General features: G+C 37.3%; 2 protein-coding genes across 10 annotated transcripts in view; one reads left to right on the top strand and one right to left on the bottom strand.

Annotated features, from left to right (window-relative positions):
- The window catches only part of ERMARD (ER membrane associated RNA degradation), a 183,086-nt gene extending 182,362 nt beyond the window's left edge, over positions 1-724 (bottom strand). For 2 of the 9 annotated variants that reach the window (XR_012468611.1, XM_074188099.1), the window contains exon 1: positions 508-723. Coding sequence is in view for 8 of the 9 variants with exons in the window: in XM_074188099.1 (XP_074044200.1) it covers positions 508-525 (18 nt within the window). In the remaining variant the exon portion in view is untranslated. Of the gene's footprint in view, positions 1-507 lie in introns of all 9 variants that reach the window. The other 7 variants (XM_074188100.1, XM_074188098.1, XM_074188107.1 and 4 more) reach the window with 4 other exon arrangements.
- A 174-nt stretch (positions 725-898) lies between these two features.
- Positions 899-19,485, top strand: LOC141488205 (dynein light chain Tctex-type protein 2-like). The gene is made up of 4 exons (XM_074188096.1): positions 899-1,112; positions 5,945-6,151; positions 16,583-16,741; positions 19,300-19,485. Exons 1-4 carry the CDS (start codon positions 966-968, stop codon positions 19,408-19,410), a joined length of 624 nt encoding a protein of 207 aa, XP_074044197.1. The 5' UTR covers positions 899-965; the 3' UTR covers positions 19,411-19,485.
- The last annotated feature ends 2,066 nt before the right edge of the window (positions 19,486-21,551 follow it).

The following is a 21,551-nucleotide window of genomic DNA, read 5'->3' as shown; positions in this document are numbered from 1 at the left end:
TGCACACCGTGTGCTGTAATATACACCTGGTGTACACAGTATGCGTACCATACAGTGTGCTGTAATATACAACTGAGGTACATGTGTACCACGCACACCATGTGCTGTAACAGACATCTGATGTACATGTGTAGCGTGCACCGTGTATACATCTCATGTACATGTGCACCACACACACCATGCGCTGTGCCTACACCCCACGTACACGGTGAGTGGGCAGGTGCACTGTGCACACAGTGTGCTGTGTACAGACCCCACGTACACGTGCCCGCCTGGCGTCCACGTGTTTTCTGTTTGGCGCCGCCAGGGGCGGGAACACGGGAGGGCGGGCACCGGCCCCGGGCACCGGCCTGGCACAAGCCGTGCTGCCTCCCGCGCCCCCCGCTTACAGGCCCTGCAGCCCCCGCCTCCCCCAGCACCGGCTCTCCCGGCCGGGTCCCCCCAAGCCCCCCACGGGGGCCGCCCGCGCTCACCCCCCCCCCCCCCCGCGCTGGCCTCGGCCCGCACCCCGGCACTCCCGTCCATCCTGCGTGTTAAGGCCCCGGCGTTACGAGGAGGCGCCTTCCCAGGCTTCGCCGCGCCGCCGGAGGGGCCCGGGGCCCAGAACACAAGAGCCCGAGCGGCGAGCGGGGCCCGGCCGACGGAGACACATCGTCCGGGCCTCTCAGCAGGAGCTCCGGGAGCCGCGATGCCGGAGGCCGCGATGCCGGGGGGCCGCGACCGGGAGGAGACGGAGCCCGAGTCCTGCCTCCGGCACTTCCGGCTTCCGCTGGCGCGATGAGGTCACTTCCGCAGGGCGGCGCCCGGGCTCCTCGCGCCCCGGAGCGCGTGCCCAGCCCCGCGCGGCCCCGAGCGCGCGCCCGCGCCGTTAGCCACCTTCGCCGGGAGGGGTCCCAGGCGGTCGGGAGGAGGCGCGGGCTGCGGAGCGGAGCCGCCGAGCCCCGGCCTAGGAGACAGGAGGCGCCATGGACAAGCGAACCCCGCCCTCCAGCGGGGCCCCGGGCCCCTCCAGCCGAGGCACCAAGGCCCCCGCCATGCCCACCCAGCAGGCCGCCACCCCCGGGCCGCCGTCGAAGAGAGAGCGGAGGCCCAGCATGTTTGAGAAGGAGTCAGTGAGTGCGGACCGGAGGCGGGGCAGGGGCGGCCGCGCCCCACGCCCCAGGAACCGAACAAGGCCTCGGCCCTGCACCCGCGCCCGCGGACTTCGGGGGCCCAGGGCATGGGCACGGGCACGGGCACGGGAGGCGGCATCGCAGCACGGCGGGCTGGCACCCTGCTCTTACCCGGAGCGGAAATGAGCACGGGTGCTGGGCGCCCTAGAGGGGTCCCCAGCCAGGAAAGGGAGGGATTCCAGTAGGGGGGCTCAGCCCTTCCCACTAGTGAAAACCGGATTCAATCTTGAAATCAAGTGCTATGTAAATATGACTTTTGGTCCTGAGCGATGACCTTAATTATTAGGCAATCACCACCCCCCCCCCTTCCATTCTAGACAGCTTTGCATTACAACCTGGAGAAAGAAAGTAAATCAAATCCACTTGGGGACCCTTTTTCTGGATGATTAACTAATTCACCCCTAAAAAAACTACTAGATTTATTGAATTTCTAGACCCACCTGCGCTTGCTTTGACAATGCCACACCAATATGATAGACCAGAGTTCCCCCACCCTGTTCTGTAGGATAGCTTCTCAGATGCTTGAATAGAACTAATTTTATTGAATCCTTATCTTTAAATCTCTCTCCTTTCTTAAGGTTTTTGCTAGGCAGTGGGGTTAAGTGGCTTACCCAAGGCCACTCAGCTAGGGAATTAAGTGTCTGAGGCCAGATTTGTACTGATGACTCCAGGGCCGGGGCTCTATTCACTGCCCCCTCTCTCTAACTTTAAAACACATTTTTCAGCTCTCACTTTTCTGGCCAACCTATTCTAAATGCACTGCAGTCTTTCAGGGCCCTTTTAAAAATATGGAATGTGGCACTAAAGCCAATATTCCTGCTGTGGTCTCACCAAGGGATAGATCTTCTCCCATATAGCGTGAATGGAGATATAGATGTCATAGGAAATGTAGATATCATTTGTATATGGTATTCTAGATAGATTAAAAATTCTCCAAAGTTTCCCATAAGTAATAGAATCAGGATTCAAACCCAGGACCTTTGACTTCAAATCCAATAGAGCATTGGCCTTGGAATCAGGACAGGAGTTCGAACCCAGCCTCTGACACCTTGCTAACTGTATGACCTTGGGCAAGTTACGTAATTCTAATCACCTTGTATCTAGGGCCATCTCTAGTCATCCTGAATTTTTTCTGGCCACTGGACCCAGATAGCTCCAGAAGAGAAGTGAAGCTGGTGACTTAGCATAACATCTCCTCACTGAAATCCAACTCATGTGTTTGTCATGGCATGACTTCCTTAATGTTTTGGTCTTCTTCAAAAATGAAGGACAAACATTATTAGGCAAAGACTCTTAGGATGTAAAGTAAATACATCTGCCTTCCAATTCCTTATATTCTTCTGGGTGCAAAACATAGAAGGAGAGGTGAGGAAGGAGAGAACTCCCAGTTTGAGGTATTTTGGGAGGGATTTGGGGTTGCCACATAAAGATTAAGAAGCCTTGAATAGTGAATAAATCATGCACATCCCTGGGATTTAAAACTGCTCAGGATTTATTATAGAAGGCTTACAAAATGCACAGATTAAACCTTTTCTCCTCCTAGAAAAGTAGGAAGCACTTTAAGGACAGGCTAGGCAAAGTTTAAGTGAGAATAAGAGAGAAAGAAAAATAAAAAGGATAGATGACCATAGGGCTAGCTTAGTCCAGTCACATGGCATAGGGACCCATGGTCCTCCAGGGGGGGCCTAGGCTAGTTATACCATATATATATATACCATCTGTTTTATATACCAGAGATGGTAGAAATGAAGAGAGAGCTAAATTTGGTTTAAGAAAATGTAGATTCAAATCTTGCTTTTTACTATTTATTGCATGCTTCTACTACATAGTACTTACTACCTTGGGCATAGCAAAATTCTTTGGAATGTCCTAATATATTAAATGAGAGGATTGAGTGAGCTACAGTTCTAAATCTTCCAGTTCTAAATCTATGATTCTGTTATTCTAGCCACATTGCTGGACTGTTTCTTTGGCCTCATTATTCTACACATTTCAGGGTTTAGTGGGAGTTTACATATATTAAGTTCAAGATTTCTTTGGGACATTCAACTTCAAATGTCTAATAGGTAATTAATTATATGAGGTTGAACCTTAGGGGAGAGATGGTGGTTGCATATATAAAGCTATGAGTAATCCACCCAAGAGATGATGAGATTACAAAAAGGAAGAAATAAAGGTTCTTAATCTTTTCTGTTATGGTTCCCATTGGCAGTTAGATGAAGCTTATGATCCCTTTATCAAAATAATGAGTATATATATATATTATATATATATATACACGCACATACACGGTATTGCAAAGGAAATCAAATTTAAATAGTTATAAAAATACTTTTTTTTTTTAGATTTTTTAAGGCAACAGGCTTAAGTGGCTTGCCCAAGGCCACACGGCTAGGTAATTATTAAGTGTCTGAGGTCCGATATGAACCCAGGTACTCCTGAGTCCAAGGCCAGTGCTCTATCCACTGTGCCACATAGCCACCCCATAAGAATACTTTTTAAAAAATAGACCCCAAGAAAAAAGGAAGAAAAAGGGACCAGGACAGAAGCTTGCAGTTAGAGGACTTGATGTGATGAGCCAGTAAAGTAGATTGAGAAGGGATAGTTAGCAATTGAACCAAGAGAATAGTATCAAAAACCTAAAGAGGAAAGGATATCCAGGAGAAAAGAGTAAGAAATGAGAACTGAGAAACAACCTATCAGATTTGGCAATTAAGAGATCTTTGGTAGGGACAGCTAGGTGGCATAGGGGCATCTAGGTGGCACAATGGATAGCCTAGCCATGGAGTCAAGAGGACTTGAGTTTAAGTCCAACCTCAGACACTTTATAATTACCTAGCTGTATTACCTTGGGCAAGTCACTTAACCCCATTGCCTTGCACAAACCAAAAATAAATGAATGAATGAATGAATAAATGAACAAATAAATGAGAGATTTTTGGTTACTTTGGAGAGTGGTTTCATTTGAATTAGGAAATAAAAATTAGCCCAGATTTCAGAAGTCTGAGGAGTAAGTAAGGGTGTGAGAAGTACAAACATTAAATATAGACAACTTTTTCAGGAAACGTGATTGAGGAGAGAAGAGATATGGTTCAACGAAAGAATACAGAGACAATCTCAGGATAAAATATAGGAGTAAGATTATGAAGTAGCATGTTGGTAATTCTGTTAAAGTTTATTAAGGAATAATCAGGTAGGAGGAAAATCCAAAGGAGAAAGCATCTATCTAGGCAAAGAGGATGGTAAATAATGTCAACTGCTACAGAGTTGAAACTTAAGACTATAAGGTTTGTCTATTAAGAGATCATTGGTAACTCTTGAGATAGTAGTTTCATTTGAATGAGGTCAGTTGCCAGTTGATAAGAATTGAGAAATGGCTAAGAGGAGACAAAATAGCAGCAATGGAGTAGATTTTTTTTTCTAGATATTTAACTTTGAAAGAAGAGAAATGCAGAATGAAACCTTGAGTGAGGGGTAAGGGTACAAAGTGAGGGACTTTAAGAATGGAAGACAAATGAGAATGTTGATAGCAAAGAATGAGCCAATACATAGGAGAAACTGAAGATTAGAGAGAAATGGTATGAGATCCAAGGATATGTGCAGAGAAGATGGACTTTGCTAGAAGGACATTTTTAGCAAATTGTTTAATCAATAAAGCATGAAGTTTAAGATCCTCTGCCTTAGAGGGTGTAGGAAAGAGATAATTTGGAAGGTTTAAGGATGACCATTTTGGGGAATGCAATAAAGAATTGGTTATGGAGGCCTCAAGCAATTTCCTTGCTGCTCTAAGAGCCCATTTAGATTAGTGGAGTCAGTGGTATGTGACTTTGAACTATTCAGCAATAGAAGATACAGTGGGAATAATCAAGATTGACATTTTGTTATATTCATTGATGGAGCACAGGATTAGGGGATTAACCATAGTCAGATTTGGAATGGAGGGGGAAAGTAAAAGCAAGGGAAAGGATAATGGTTTGAAATGTAGTCTCTCTTCTTATCTCCTTCATAACCTTTCCCTTCTTCAAGACCTAGCTCAGGTGCCCTAGTTGAATGTATTATTGAATTGAAATTTTATAGGGCAATTTGCCTGGAACTTTCTTTGCCCTCATTTCTCAGAATAATAATAACTTCCATTTACATAGCACTTTAAGATTTACAGAGCACTTTGCATATGTTAATCTCTTTTGAACCCCAATATCTCTTTGAGATAGGTATCAAAAATTTTACTATCCCCATTTTAAAGATTAAGAATGTGAGGTTCAAAACATTTTTAGAAACTTGTTCTTGGCTTTAGCAAATTTTAGAGACAAATGATGACCCCTTCTATGTCCTACTTGGGAAACCAAGTAGTTTCAGAATGTGGCAGACCTGGAAAAGATTTAAGTTGCTTTGTTTTATTGATTCTGCTCTTGTCTGCAGGATTGTCTAAGCCATTTTCTCAGGTTTGACCATCCCCAATTCTCAGTCTAAATCTGAGACATTGAAGTATATAAGTAAGTATATGAGTGTTTATGTAAGATATGTGCATGTGTATGCATATATATTTAGATAAACATAGATACATATACTCAAATATTTGTTATTGAAGGAATAAAACCGTTTGTGATTATTAAACCTAGTATAAAATATAAACTCATAGGTAGCTTTTGTTAGTCTTCCCCTTCCCAATTATGTCAGGCTTATTTCCATTGCAGAAAAGTATTTAAAAACATAAACTCAATTCACCAACACTGATCCATATTAAAATATATTTTTTGGCTTTTTTATTTTAGTATGCACAAATCTTACGAGAAAGACTCAGAGACTCTGTACATGATGTTCTATCTGTTGAACCTCCATTTGATGAATCAATTGCTGATATAGGTAAAGACCAATGGAAAGCTATAGGAAAAGTAAAATATGCTAACACATACAGAATGGAGCCATACAGGAAATTCCAACCTCAGACAGTACAAAAGAAAGTTCAGCAGATACTAACGGTTAGAGAAATATATTTTTTTCTCAAATATTTGATGATAAGTTAGATTTCTCTAATAGGATGGGTTTTATGTATTATTTCTAAGAAAATTAAAGTATATTACAGAATGTTAATGTCACTGCTGTGACAAGTACAGTAGGTTTTATTTTTATTACAATTAAGCCTATTAACAGTGAGTTAATTACTACTTCTGTGTTGCCAAAATAGGTTTAAAACTGGTAGGTAGGCAAAAGTGAGCAGGAAGCATGTTGAATATATGAGGAAGGTTATGTATATGAATACACCTCTTTACCTGATAGTTTTACTCCATCCATAATTCCTCCATTTCTAAGCTTCCTGTATGACTTTTCTCCCATGTTTTTCTCCTAAATCTAATATAGAAGATCTATTCAGCCTATTGATAACTTCTTAATCATTTTATAAAATAACTCATTTATTTCATTATAGCTTAACAATGTTGAGGAAGGCTGTTCAAATATTTTATTACTGTTTTATAGGGTGAAGAAAGACTATTAAGTCATTTGCCAAATTCATTAGTGGTAGAATTGGAACTTGAGTCCAGTCTTTTGTATTAAGTCAATGTCTTTTCTTATTCCACAATAGAATATTTCAAGAATAGGGAATCATAGAGGAAGGAGCCTAAGAAATCATATAATCCAACTATAACCTGAATAAGACTACCTTTTATAACATCCCTAAAATGTTCATTCAGCCTCCACTTAAAGATCTCTGTAACCTCCCAACACAGAGGTCATTTCACTTTTGGAAAGCTATAATCATTTAGAAGTTGTCTTTTCCTTCTTAATTAGTAAAAGTTTAACCTCAGTGGTCAAACAGAACAAGTCTAACTTTAGATTTTGGAAAAATGCTGTAAATCCTTCCCCCATCCCTCTACCCAATAACATTATGCAGAATAACATTTACAGTTCTTTCAATTAATCTTTATATGACTTGGCCTTGAATCACCTAACTAAAATGATTTCTCTTCCGTGGATTCACTCCAGTTTTAACAATGGCCTTCAATACATTTAATGCCTAGAACTGAAAACAGTATGACAGATAGGGTCTGACCATGGTCAGACTATTACTCCCTTTCTTTGAATATTATACTGCCATGGTACTGTACTCATGTTATATTTGTAGTCCACCAAAATCCTCAGTCTTTGCTCACATAAACTGTTGTTTAAACCTGCTTTTTTTTAAACCATGTTGTATTATATTTTATTTATTTTGTTAAACATTTCCCAATTACATTTTAATCTGGGTTTGACCATACTTGGGGGGGTCTTCCCTTATGGTCTGAAGAATGTGGGCAACTTTGTTACTGCAAATCCTGAGCTTATTTTGAATCAAGTTGATAAACAATGAAATATAAAACCTGATAAAATGAAAGGTCTCAAATAATGCTAACTTTCCCATGAATCCAGTTTCCATTTAGCTTGTTAAAAAGTGTCCCCTTTACCTGAAAACTTTGCAGTATACAAGGCTTGAAATAAAGCAAAGTACAATCATATCTTTAGGTAGCCTTTTTTTGTGTGAAGATATTCATATGTGGCTTCTTTTGAAATCCAGATGATTTAAAAGTTCTAAATTTATATTTCCAGCATGAATTTTCACAAGTTTTTTCTCTTTCAAGGAAAGCAAGTTTCTCCTGCTTGTCAATGAGCTCAAGAGCCAACATAGGGGCCACTTTTTTCATTACTCTCTTCTGATGACTAGGCAAAGCCATCGTTGAATTTCAAGTTTAAATACGTTAGAATGGAAATAAGGCTACCCAGCTTATTTATGAGAGGGAAGAACTGGAGGAAGCTAGGAGGTACAGGAAGTGGATAGAGCATTGGACTTGAATTCAAATCTTCCATCAGATGCTTTGTAGCTGATTGACTCTGAGTGAGTCACTTAAGCTCTGCTTGCCTCAGTTTCCTGCCATAGACAGTGGGAATAAGAATAGCATCTGCTTCCCAGGCTTTGTTATGAGGGGACACATACTATAATCAGTTTTGGGGGTTGGGTTTTTATTTTGCATTTATTCTGTTATTTATTCACTTTACTGCAACAGTTTTGTTATAAAAATAATCATAATCCCCTTCTTGAGAAACCTCAAGAAAAAAAAAGTGTGCTTCGATCTGTATTCAGATATCATTGGCACTGTCTCTGGGAGAGATCACATTCTTTATCATTTGTCATTTAGGGGAGGGATCACATTTATCTTTATCATCAGAAAAATTGGTTCAATATCTTTTTCCCCACAGTTGCTATTGCTAGCTGTATTTCCCTCCATCCTATTTCTCCCTACTCCCATTCTATTCTCTTTCCTTTCACCCTATTATCCCTCCTCAAAATGTGTTGCATCTGACTACCCTCTCCCACAATCTTTCTTCTCTTATATCACCCACCACCCTCTCCTCTCCCCTTGTTTTCCTCCCATCTCTTTCCTCCCTTTTTTCCCCCTCTAGGCTAAAAGATTTATATACCTTATTGAGTTTTATCCTCTATGAGCCATTTCTGAAGGGAATAAAGGCTCACGCACTCCCCCTCACTTCTCTCCTTGTACTCCATTTCTTTTTTTCTTGCCTTTTTTTACTTGAAATATCTTAGCCCATTCTACCTTTTCTTTCCCCTTTCCCTAGTACATTCCTTTCTCACCCATTAACTCTATTTTATACTATTTTATACCTTATATTCAACTCCCTCCTGCGCTTCATATATATATATGTATATATACATATATATATATGTATGTATGTATGTATGTATGTATATATTCCTTCTAACTGCCCTAATAAATAAGAAGGTTCTCATGAGTTACTGGTATCATCTTCCCATGCAGGCATACATACAGTTCAACATCATTAATCTCTTATAATTTGCCCTTCCCATCCATCCTCTCTATGTTTCACCTGTATCTTGTACCTGAAAATCAAACTTTCTGTTCAGCTCTGGTATTTCAACAGGAAAGTCTGAAAGTCCCCTGTTTCATTGAATATCTATCTTTTCCCCTGAAAGAGGATGTTCAGTTTTGCTAGGGAGTTGATTCTTGGTTGTAATCCAAGTTCTTTTGTCTTCCAGAATGTCATATTCCAGGCCCTTAATGCTCTAGTCCTGTGTAATCCTGACTGTAGCTCCACAATATTTGAACTTCTGACTGCTTATAATATTTTCTCCTTTACTTGAGAGTTCTGGATTTTGACTATGATATTCCTAGGAGTTTTTTTTAGGTTTTTTTTTTTTTTTTGCAAGGCCAACGGGGTTAAGTGGCTTGCCCAAGGCCACACAGCTAATAAGTAATTATTAAGTGTCTGAGACTGGATCCTAGGAGTTTTTTGAGGAGGATCTCTTTCAGAAGGTGATCAGTAGATTCCCTCAATTTCTATTTTATTCTCTGCTTCTGGGATCTCAGGGAAATCTTGCTGGATTATTTCTAGAAAATGGAAGTCTATGCTCTTTTTCCTGGTTTTGACCTATTTTTGATAAAACTCTGCTGATTCTTATGATCATTATTTACCTTTCTAAATATTCACAATCAGGTAGTCCAATAAGTTTTAAATTATCTCTCCTGGATCTGGTTTCTAGGTCAGTTGATTTTTCCAATGAGATATTTTACATTTTCTTTTAATTTTTCCATCCTTTTGGTTTTATTGTTTATCTCTCACAAAAATCATCAACTTCCCTTAGCTCCTTTCTACATTTGAAGAAATTATTTTCTTCAGAGAGCTTTTTTATCTTTTTCATCTGACTGATTCTACTTTTTTAAGGCATTCTTCTCCTCATTGGTCTTTTGAACTGTTCCGTTTGCCCTAAATTGGTTTATAAGATGTTATTCTCTTCAATATTTTTGGTACTTTTTTCACCTTTTCACTTGATTTTCATGATTTTTCCTCATTGCTCTCATTTCTTTTCCCAATTTTTCCTCTGTCTCACTTGCTTAATTTTCAAAATCATGGGGGTTTTTTTGAGCTCTTCCATAGCCTGAGACCATACTGTTCTTGGAGGTTTTGGATACAGTAGCTTCAACTCTGTCATCTTCTGAATGTATATTTTGATCTTCCATGGGATGAAAGTAATTGTCTTTGGTCAGATTCTTTATCTTCTGTTGCTTGCTCATTTCCCCAGCCCATGAGTTGAGCTCTGCTTCCAAGGTAGAAGACTCACTGTTCCAAGCCTTTTGTTTGTTTTGTTTTGTTTTGCAAGGCAGTGTGGAGTTAAGTGACTTGCCCAAGGTCATACAGCTAGATAATTAAGTATCTGAGGCCAGATTTGAACTCAGGTCCTCCTGACTTCAGGGCCAGTGCTCTATTGACTGCACTACCTAACTGCCCTTTGTCCCAAGCATTTAAGGGTTTTTGTAACAGTTTTTTAGGGACAATCCCCCCCCCAGAGACCTCAAGTTTTATGACAAGTTCTGACTGCTCTCTTGCCTGTGTTCAGGTCTATGGATGACCACAAGCCCTCCCCTATGCCCTGGAGCTGTGAGGAGGGTCCCTGCTCTGCTTTGGAAACCAGGGGGCCTCAGCACTGGCCTGGGCTTCCACACTCATTCTGGTATCACAGAATTTTCCCAATGACCTTTCAAGTTGTCCTTGGCAATCCCTAGACCTCCCAGTCTGAAAAACACCATACTGCCATGGACCCAGGCACCCCCAGAGACCCAGGCACCCAGGCACCCTGGCACCCTGAGGACTGTTTCTAGATGGCTACAGCCAGTTTGCTCCAGTGGTTGGCTGGCATGGTCTGGACTGTGCCGTGGCTCTTTCCAATCGTACAAATTGTCTTGGGCCAGAAAATTGTTTCACTCAGTCTTTTTGTGGGTTCTGCTACCCTAGATTTTGTTTAGGGTCATACTTTTTTTTCAATTTTTGTTTGTTTTTCAAGACAATGGGATTAAGTGACTTGCCCAAGGTGACACAGCTAGGTAATTAGAAAGTATCTGAGGCCGGATTTGAATTCAGCTGTGTCACCTAGCCATCCCTAGAGTCATAATTTAAAGGCATTGTGGAGTGGTCTGAAGGAGAGGTTCTGAGACTTACTGCCTTTATCTTGGCTCCACCTCCCCCAACCCTGCTTTTCATATTCTTTACTTACCTAAATGAATTTTTTAACCTAAGTTCATGGGATTTCTTTTCATTAAATTGCATATTTTAAGATTGGGGATGGGGTTCATTTAAATCTCTAGGAACCTAATTCTGTCATCCAATATCTTAGCTATACTCCCTAGCATCATGTTATCATGAAATTTGATAAACATACCATACTTTCATTCAAGCCACAGATAAAAAAAATACTTGGGACCAAGAACAAGTTCTTTTGGGGCCTTTCACTGGAAACTTCTCTCAAAAGAGGTATTGAGACAATAATGATTATTCTTAGGGTCTGATCATTCATCCACTTCTGGATTCACTTAATTATACTGAATCCACTTAATTTGGGGTGGCACACCTATCAAACAATAACACCAGGTGTTCTAAGATGAGCTCAGGGAAGACCCTGAGCTTTTTTATCTTCTTTTTCACCTGACTGGTTCTGCTTTTTAAAGCATTCTTCTCCTCCTTGGCCTTTTGAACTATTCTGTTTGACTTAGTTTATCAGATGTTATTTTCTTCAGTATTTTCACTAAGTTGCTGACTTGGTTTTCATGATTTTTCTTCATTACTACTGTAGAAAAAGCTCTTGATCTTGATTTTCAGTATGAATACAGACTATGAAAGTGGGAACCTCACAGTCCTTTTGATTTTGGAGCTTTTAAATAGGAGGTATCAGAAAAGTACCACAGGGATAATTGGCTTGTGATGACCTAGCATTCATAGTTGCTTTTTGATCCTAATATGTCAGCTCTTCTTATCATTGTGAAACAGAATACATACATCGAGCCAATATTGGGTGGTTCACTTTTTCTCAAAGCAGAACTGAAGTAGTTCAAAGGAAACATGAAATGTGCAAATTTAAAGAATCCATTCTGAGCTGGTATTGGTCTGATCAGTCAGTCAGATACACCATAACTTATCTCTAACATAGTGATGTTTGGTTCTCTTTGAGAATGAAGGACAACAATCAACTATCATTTAGTCCAGTTCTCTCCACCTTGCCCACAAAGTGTGGCGGGGAGGAATTGGAAAATTACATGTATTCTTTGTCTCTTGCATTTACCTGATAAAGTCAGTACTGTCAGTCCACCCCTGTCAAAATAGAGACAAGGTTAGGCTGATGGGACCTATTTTTGATAAAACTCTGCTGATTCTTATGATCATTATTTCCCTTTCTAAATATTCACAAACTATGCCTTAAATAATTCATTATAAAATGATAATTCATAACAAAATATGTGTCCCTGTAGTTGAAGAATGGTTGAACAAATCATGGTTTACGAATCCAATGGGATTATGTCATAAGAAATGAAAAATACAAATACAAAGAAATACAAGAAAAATTATATTCAAAATTATACTGAATAATAAGTTTATATTTATATGGCACTTTTATCTATGGCTTGAATATTTTATATGCTTTTCTCTTATTTTTAATAATTAGAATATTTTATGTTGCTAGTTTGCAGATTTTTTAAGAACTGTTTATAGCCTTTGACAGATTAACTGTCAGGAAAATGACATGTCTGTGTGTGTGTGTGTAAAACATGTATTTATTTGTTTATTTACTGGTCTCTGATACCAACCTTTTCCAAAAAAATTTGTTATATAGTATTTTTCTCCAATTACATGTAGAAACATTTTTTAACATTGACTTTTTAAAACTTTGCACTCCAAATTCTCTCCCTTCCTCTCTTTTCCTCTCCTCTCATTGAGAAGGCATGCAATTTGATAATAGGTCATAGAAAACTTTCCATAATAATCATGTTGTGAAAGAAAATACAGATACCCACCAAAAAAATAAAGTTAAAAAAGTATGCTTCAAAATTCAGGCACCATCAGTTCTCTAGAAATAGATAGTACTTTTTTTTTTTATCATATATCCTTCAGAGTTGTCTTGGATCATTGTATTGCTGGGAATAGCTAAGTCATTCACAGCTGATCATCTGACAATATTGATGTTACTTTGTATATAGTACATTTCACTTTGAATCAGCTCATGTAAGTCTTTCCAGGTTTTTCTGAAAATATCCTTCTCTTTATTTCCTTATAGCAGAAAGTATTCCATCATAACTGCATACCTTGGTTTATTCAGTGATTCCTCAATTAATGGCCATCCCCTCAGTTTCCTGTTTTTTAAATTTTCTTTGGGATACAGGCCCAGTAGTGGCATTAAGTCATAGGGTTTATATGGTTTTATAGCCTTTTGGGCACAGTTCCAAATTGCTCTACAGATTGGTTGAATCAGTTCACAACTCCACCAACAATGCAGGTCTCATTTTCCCCAACCCCTCCAAAATTTGTGATTTTCCTTTTGTATTCTATTAAGGTTTCTTATATATGATGTAGTATCTCAGAATTGTTTTATTTTGCATTTCTCCAATCAGTAGTGACTTAGAACATTTTTTCATGACTAGATCACTTTGATGAGTGCCAGATAGCCATCTGAAAATTGTTCATATATTTTGATCATTTATCAAATAGAGAAGGATCAGTTTTTATAAATTTTGCTCAGTCCCCTATATGTTTGATAAATGAGGTGTTTATCAGAGAAATTTGCTTCAAATTTTTTTCACAGTTAACATTGCTAACCATATTTTCCTCCATCTTATCCCACCACCACCATTTATTCTGTACTCTCTCTCTCTCTTCAACTTTTCCCTCCTCAAAAATGTTTGGTTTCTGACTTACCCTCCCTTAATCTGCCTTCCCTTCTATCATAAATGCACCCTTTTCTTATCCCTTTTTCCTTCTGCTTTCCTGAGGGTAATTCTATACCCAATTGTTATTCCCTCTTTGAGCCAATTCTGATGAGAGCAACTAAAATTCAGACTCCTATTTTGCATGATAGTAGATCAATAATTTTTAAATTCTCTCATATCTATTTTCCTTATCAGTCCAGAGCTATTTCTCAATTTCTTCTATTTTTTCATTGTTTTGGTTTTGTTTTATTATTTCTTGATTTCTTATAAAGTCATTGGCTCCCATTTGCTCGATTCCAATTTTTAAGAAATTATTTTCTTCAATTAACTTTTGTTCTTCCTTTTCCATTTGGCCAATTCTACTTTTTAAGGAATACTTTTATTCAGGGAATTTTTGTGCCTCTTTTTCCATTTGGCCATGCTTTTTAAATTTTTAAATTTTTTATTTTTTTTTAGGTTTTTGCAAGGCAAGTGGGGTTAAGTGGCTTGCCCAAGGCCAGCCACACAGCTAGGTAATTAAGTGTCTAAGGCTGGATTTGAACTCAAAAGATAGCCTCTTTTACCTACTTAAAAAAATATTAATCTTGGAGGGGAAAGGTCCTCAGGATTTGAGGTAAGAACAAAAACAAATTTTTTTTGCATTCATTCTTAGCCATCAAAACCCAAACAATGACAAATAGAAGCTTGGACTGGGAGTTAGAATTAGCCAGTCAATGAGAGCCTGAGTGAATTTGGTTAAGGCATACTTAAGTAGGTAGCTCCATACTGGCAAATAGTAGATAGATAGTAGCAAATACTTGTTCTCTGTGTTTTTTATTTACTTTAAAAAAAGTAAGCTATTTAAAATTATTTTTCATATAATCTTTATATTCTGTATTTTATATGGGAATATTTTTTTCAATGTAAATTCAGAATTTAAAACTTTTTTAAAAAGAGTAAATTGTTTATTGCCATCCTCAATTGAATGAAAGTGGCTTGAAAATGGAGATTGTTTCTTCTATGTATTTGTATCAAAAGCAGTTAGCGCAGTGGCACATAACAGATGTTTGATAAACAATTGATTAATAGATTAAGTAGGTCATGTTGAAATAGTTAAAATATCACCCAGAGTACATTCTCATTCTTATTCTTATAATTTCCTGTACCCATTTTATTATAAACTAATATTAAATAACCTGTTCCATTTTTTAAAGATAAATTTATTTTTGGTGATGATTGTGTTTGGCAAGCTTATCAACTTTTACCCTAATCTTTAGCAAATACAATATGGGGGTATGGGGGGCGTGGGTGAGTGGAACTTCTGAGAAAACAAAATCTTTTACTTCTTATTTTCAATGTGTTGTGTTCTCACCCTCTGAGTAAAAAAACAAACTAGCAACTGCCCATTCAGAGTTCTATGACTGAGCTTGAGATTCAGCTTCTCTAATTATGTAAGCTCAAGTCCAGCATTGAATTCCATTTAACCACTTAACATCAGTTAGCTTTTATAAGAGGACATAAAGACATAGCAAAACAAAAGCTCAAATATTTCATTTCCCCATTCCCACATACACACATCTGGGCACACTGTCTCCTTTACCACCTTGGATTCTGGGAGAAAGTGGACATAAACTTACAGTAGTTTCTATATAGCAGTGGCCCTACCAAGTTCAAGTATAAATGTGATATCTGCTGAATAGGCCCTTGTCTCAACTGTCACTGGTCTGGGTTTTGAACATTGTTCCTTGCTTCTCAGGCTGAAATTGTTACTAAATCACCTGCCTGCAAAATTTTTCATCATGGACTTCTGACCTGGCAAAACTCATAAATTATCATAGTCATATCCAACCTCCTTCATCTAAAATGAAAGAATAGACACTAAGGCAAAGAACTGTTATGCACAATTCCCATGTTACTCTTGGTGGCTAAGAACCAGTCCCCTGCTACACCAGCCTTACTTTCCCCTCTTGTGATCATTTTTGCATTCACGTTATCAAATATCTAGGGATTAGTTGATGTGATTTGAAAGATCTTGTCAAATTCTTTGGAGATTTTTTTATTCCTTCAAACTCTATAATAATGCTGGTACTTAAACTATAATTGTCTTCATGGTGTCTTCATGCTCCATGAACAGTACTGGGCAAGGTGAAATGATAGCACTTTACTACACTGAACATATCAATTCCTCTATTGATATGTCACCTTATTTGCCATGATAAAAACTCCTTTTTGGAGTGCCAACAGTTAAATTCATTGTAGGTAATCTAAAAATTATATAGTATTTAACCCTCATCCCTTTTATGCAACTTTGCCACTGTTAATGCTGAAGTGAAAAAAAAAAAGCTAAAGAAGCTTTAGGGACAGCTTATAGGTATATGGTATATATAACAGTTAATGGCTAACCTAATGATGAATATGTCTGTGCATAAGCTGGTTCTTAAAACAATATGTCATGTTATTTAAAACATTTTCAAATTTGGTAGAAACTGCCTTAGGTCTCATAGTATTGCCTCCAAGTTGACAGGATCACTTCTGTGCCATCAGAAAAGGACTTTTAAAGGACAAAAGATATGTTTCTATAATGGGGTTGTAATTGGGAAAATTCCAGTTTTCATAATGCAAATTTTTAGATTGAAATTAAGGGATTTTTTTTAAAAATTCTTTTCATAGGACAAACTTAAGAACCTCAAATATGATGAAGAAACATTTTCTTCCTTATCACTTGAGCTGGCAGATCGTATATTAGCAGTTGTCAAAGAATTTGCTTTCACTCGATATAAATACATTATAAAAATAATACTCATTCAAAAAACTGGTCAATCAATAAATGTAAGTATAGAAAAAATTGTCTGCTGACACTTTATGCATATTATTCAATCATTTCAGCCATAGACTATTCTAGATTATTGCCTTCTATTCATTTTCAGATGAGCAAACTGACACAAAAAAGATTAAGTGACTTGTCCAGATTCAAGGAACTAGTAAATACATGAAACTGGATTTGAACTCAGATCCTTCTGGCTTCAGACCTGGCATTTTATTACAATTCATACATCTCTAGAACATTAACTTCTGATCATGATGATGATCATTGAGAAGCCTCTTGGCTTAATAGATAGAGACCTGGTCTTAGAGTTAGGAAGACCATGATTCATAATCCTGCCTCTGAAACATATTATGTGATCTGAATCAAAAAACTAAGTCTCTTTTAGTGTATTTGGCATTTCTCTAATTCTAAACATAATAAATGAATTGCTGATCTGCCTCAGTGAAATGACTGACCCACACTAAATTTTCCCACTCTGATTAAATCACATTTGAGTTATTATAATGACACTAGTTAGATATTATATAATTCTGAATTATCAAATCATTATAATTAGGAATGTGGAAGATTCAATTGAATGACTTGGAAGAGTGGATGGTTAAATTTATATTGTGAGCATTTGGAAGTTAAGCACACACTACAAATCAGAGCATAATTTGTGGTTCTTTTGATTTTGAGAAAAGTGATGGAAAAAATGTTGATAATACAGATTAAACTCAAAAGTGTATTGTACATAATTTTTTTTCCTGGAGAGGCAAATATTAAGTATTTAACAATTTAATGATTTTAAATGTATTCAGTACATTTCTTGAAAATTAGCAACCCATCTAGTTAAGCATCCCATTAATAATAATATTCAGGAATATGTCAGATGTCATGTTTTCTATCACTTGATAGAAATTCCATTGTATTTATTTATAGTATGTAACTTAGTATGCAAGGGATGAAGGAAGAACCAAAGAAGAGTCCTGTTCTCATGAAATTTACATGTTACTTGAAGAGATGTATATGTATATATGTACTAGAAATATATATGTATATACATATATAAATAAATATGTATGCACTTATATTTACACAGATAATATAACAGAAAGTAAATAACAAATTACTCATGAACAAATTTGTGTTTTTAGAACTGAGTAGAAAGAGTTTACTTCCCCTTGGGGTGGTCTTTAAGCTTTATATATCATAGATCTTTTTGCCAAATTTGAAGCCTATGGAGCCCTTCTCAGAATAGTTCTCTTAATTAATTGAAGGAACTTAAATTTCAGCGAAAGATTAGGGAAAATAAAGATGGGGTTTTTTTATTTCCATCTAAGATCACAAACCTCCTTAAATCTCTCTCTTTCCTCAAGGAAGTGAACATGGATTAATGCAGAACATTTACATTAATGCACAAAAATCATTTTTTGTTTTAATGAAGTTTGTATCATCCTTCAAGCAGATTGAACCATGAATTATAAATTAAGCTGTTGGATCCTTTTTTTGGCAATATGTTCTGCAGAATTGTGGGAGTTTTTAATGTTTAGCCATTCTGTATCTGTTAGAAATGAATTACTTTTCCCATATCTGATTCATATGTATTTTACATTGAATATATTTTTTGCACACTCCCCATCCCATCGCACCCTTTTCAGGGAAGGTCCTAGATATGAACCATATGCAAAATCATTTTCTGGTTCCTGAGGTAGAAGACTAAACAAGCCAGTAAGTGTAAAAACAGTTCTTATTCATTAGAGACCAGGCTCCTTTCGGGACTAGATCTGGTACAAACCACATTCTGGGTACCCAAGAGAAAAAGTTGAGTGCCCCAGCTTCTGTGGATCCTTCCAAGTAATTCATATCAATAAATTAGAAGCAAACAATAAGGTCAGAACATAACAATGACAAGGCTGACCAGATACTATTATATGCAGGAGTCCTCATATTTCCCCTGCCTATGGGCCACAAAAGTCCTTCAGGTGCTAGTGAAGGCTAATCTTAACTATGAAAGCTGATTTTTTTCCCACCAGAAAATTACCTTATATTTGTTTTGTACTTAATGCTTTGTGTCCATGTTCTCTGCATAAAAATATATGCTCCTTGAAGATAGGGACAGACTTATTTTTGTCTTTGTATTTCCTTAGCACCTAACACAATGCCTAACTTAGATGAGATGCTTATTACTTATTGCTTCTTATTAAATTTATTGGAGTATGGTGGGGACTAGAAACTTAGTCATTATCCTGAGTATTCTGGAGATCACAAATTTGACTGGCAGTATATTTAAAAGGCAAAGAAAGAATAAATAAGAACTTCTATAAATCACAGTAATGAAATAATAATCCAAACTTTAGTAAAATAAAGAATGGCACACATTGATTATATTGGGGATTATATGCATATCGAGTATTCTACTGTTAATTTTGCCCAAAAATAATATTAAAAATATACTTACACATTTTATAAGATCTGTGATTTAATCTGTGTATTCTGCTCTCCCAAAGTATTTCAATAAATATTTATTGAATAGAAAATGTAAAATGTAAAATTGGTATTTGGTCTTTTCATTTCGCAGATTTCGAGCAGATGGATCTGGGATGTTGCTTGGGACACCTGGCTAGAAGCTAAACATGAAGCTGAATCTTATGTTGCAGTGGCCCTAGTATATGCACTTTATTTTGAATAGCTTATCAAATCTACTATTTTTATCACATTTATTGATAAATAAATATGCAAGTTATATACATATTGCTAACGTTTATTCAGCAGTCTTTTTAATTACTATGCAAATATTTTGTGAATTTATTCTGCAGTTGAAATTACTTAATTTTTATTCTTAAAGTAAAAAACATTCTTTTCTACTTATTGAAATGTAGTGTGATCTTGTTGTTTCAGTTGTGTCCAACTCTTTGTGGCCCCATTTGGGGTTTTCTTGGCAAAGATGGAATGGTTTACAGATGAGGGAAAAAGGATTAAGTGAATTGCCTAGGATTATACAACTGTAAGTGTCTGAGGTCAGATTTTAACTCAGGAGTATCTTCCTGACTCCAGGCCCAGCATTCTATCCACTGTGATACCTAACTGCCTTATGTAGTTCTCTAGTGTATCCCAAGTCTTTTAAGACACTGTATTATCATTCTACATTCTAACTGTAGGATTCTCATGTTCACAAATGAAAATTATTGATGCTGTATAATAAAATTCAACATTTTTCTCAGATTTTGAAATTTTACTATTTAAATAAGGAAATTTATAGCAAAACATTAAAAAGAAACAACTATTTTGGAATATCTGTCACACCACTTTATATTTCTAACTTTTGGGAAATTGTACAATTTGAAATATCATCACTGTGAACATGAATGATAACATTGCATTATCTTAGCAAATGCTTACAAATGTACATTCTAAATCATCAGTTAACTTGATTTATTATACAGAAAAATAAATTTTAAATATATGAACAGAAACAAAAATTAAGCTGATGGGATTTATTTTTCAAAACATCAACTTCCAGGTTATGTCCTTGGATCAGTACAGATTTGTCTACACTTCCTAATTTCATAAAATGATCAGCTCCCTCATTCTGAACCATATCCCCTCTCATTAAAAGAACCTAATATTATGCTGGCTTTTTTTGGCTTCCATGTCACACTGATTTTGTCATATTGAACCAATACTCTTCTAAAAGACCTAACTTTTTCTAACATGAACTGTTTAGTCATATTTTCTCCCCTTCTACATTTGAAATTTATTTTGTTACTCTAATCTTTATATTTATGCATTACATTTCATTTTATTTGATATATTGTTGTAGTCTGCTGAAATTATATTTTAATTGTGTTTCATGCAGGATGATAGCTATCCATCCTAAATATGTGTCCTCAATTTATGAAATTCATAATCATTTGAAACAAAAACTCTTCTCCTGCTATTTCTCCACTTATAATTATCCACTTCAGCCTTACTTTTCCACAATCTCTATTCTGTCTTTTGTCCCCTTTTATTCCATCATATCCTATTCCCACTCCATTGTTGGTTGTAAGCATATAAGATCTGTTTTGCCCTGACTATACCAATTGTAAGGTAACAAACTCAAGAGAATACTGAGATTTACAAAGAAAGTGGGGCCCATGCCAACTTGGTAGTAAATAGGTGTTATTAGGGTTAATTGGGACTATTTATTCACGAGACCCCATCTTGGCATCAGGAGGACAGAATTGTGGATCTGTACACCTGTCCTCAAACCAGATCAGGTATTAAATAGAAGCAAGATAAAAGGCATGGTGCTAGGGATAGCTCATGGTTATGTGTAAATTTTCTCATGGGATAAATGGGAATTCTTTTGCTCTTACATTAACTCAAAGTACTTAACATTTTCTTTGGAGTCATAAGTCACATTGAGAACCTCTGAGTCCTACCATACATTGGCAAAATTCCTATAATCCTGGACTTAATTTGTGTCATTTTCTATTTACTGCATCCTTGACCACTGTCTCCAAAGTGATTTATTACTCCTAGCATACTGGACCAAATTCAGTCTCAGTTATCTAAATTACTCAACCCAGAAATTATGACTCCCATAATACCATAATCCAGATAACATTTCCTCCTTCCTCAGTTTAGTACACCTCTATCCCTGACCACCCACTTTTCAATCTCCTGAAACCTCACGACCTATATCTTCCCTCCTCCTCAGCTATCCTGGGGGGTCCAGTCTCCGCGAGGTCCTTGGAACCTGACAGAAGGGATAGAATCGGCGAAATGAGTTGAGTCAACACGAGTTAAAGGCAGGAGCAGGTTGACTGACTGTCGCTGCTCTGATTT

The sequence above is a fragment of the Macrotis lagotis genome, chromosome 5, assembly GCF_037893015.1.
Source record: "Macrotis lagotis isolate mMagLag1 chromosome 5, bilby.v1.9.chrom.fasta, whole genome shotgun sequence".
NCBI classification, from domain to species: domain Eukaryota; kingdom Metazoa; phylum Chordata; class Mammalia; order Peramelemorphia; family Peramelidae; genus Macrotis; species Macrotis lagotis.
Note: the sequence above shows the minus strand (reverse complement) of the source record. Positions and strands in the feature narration are given on the sequence as shown.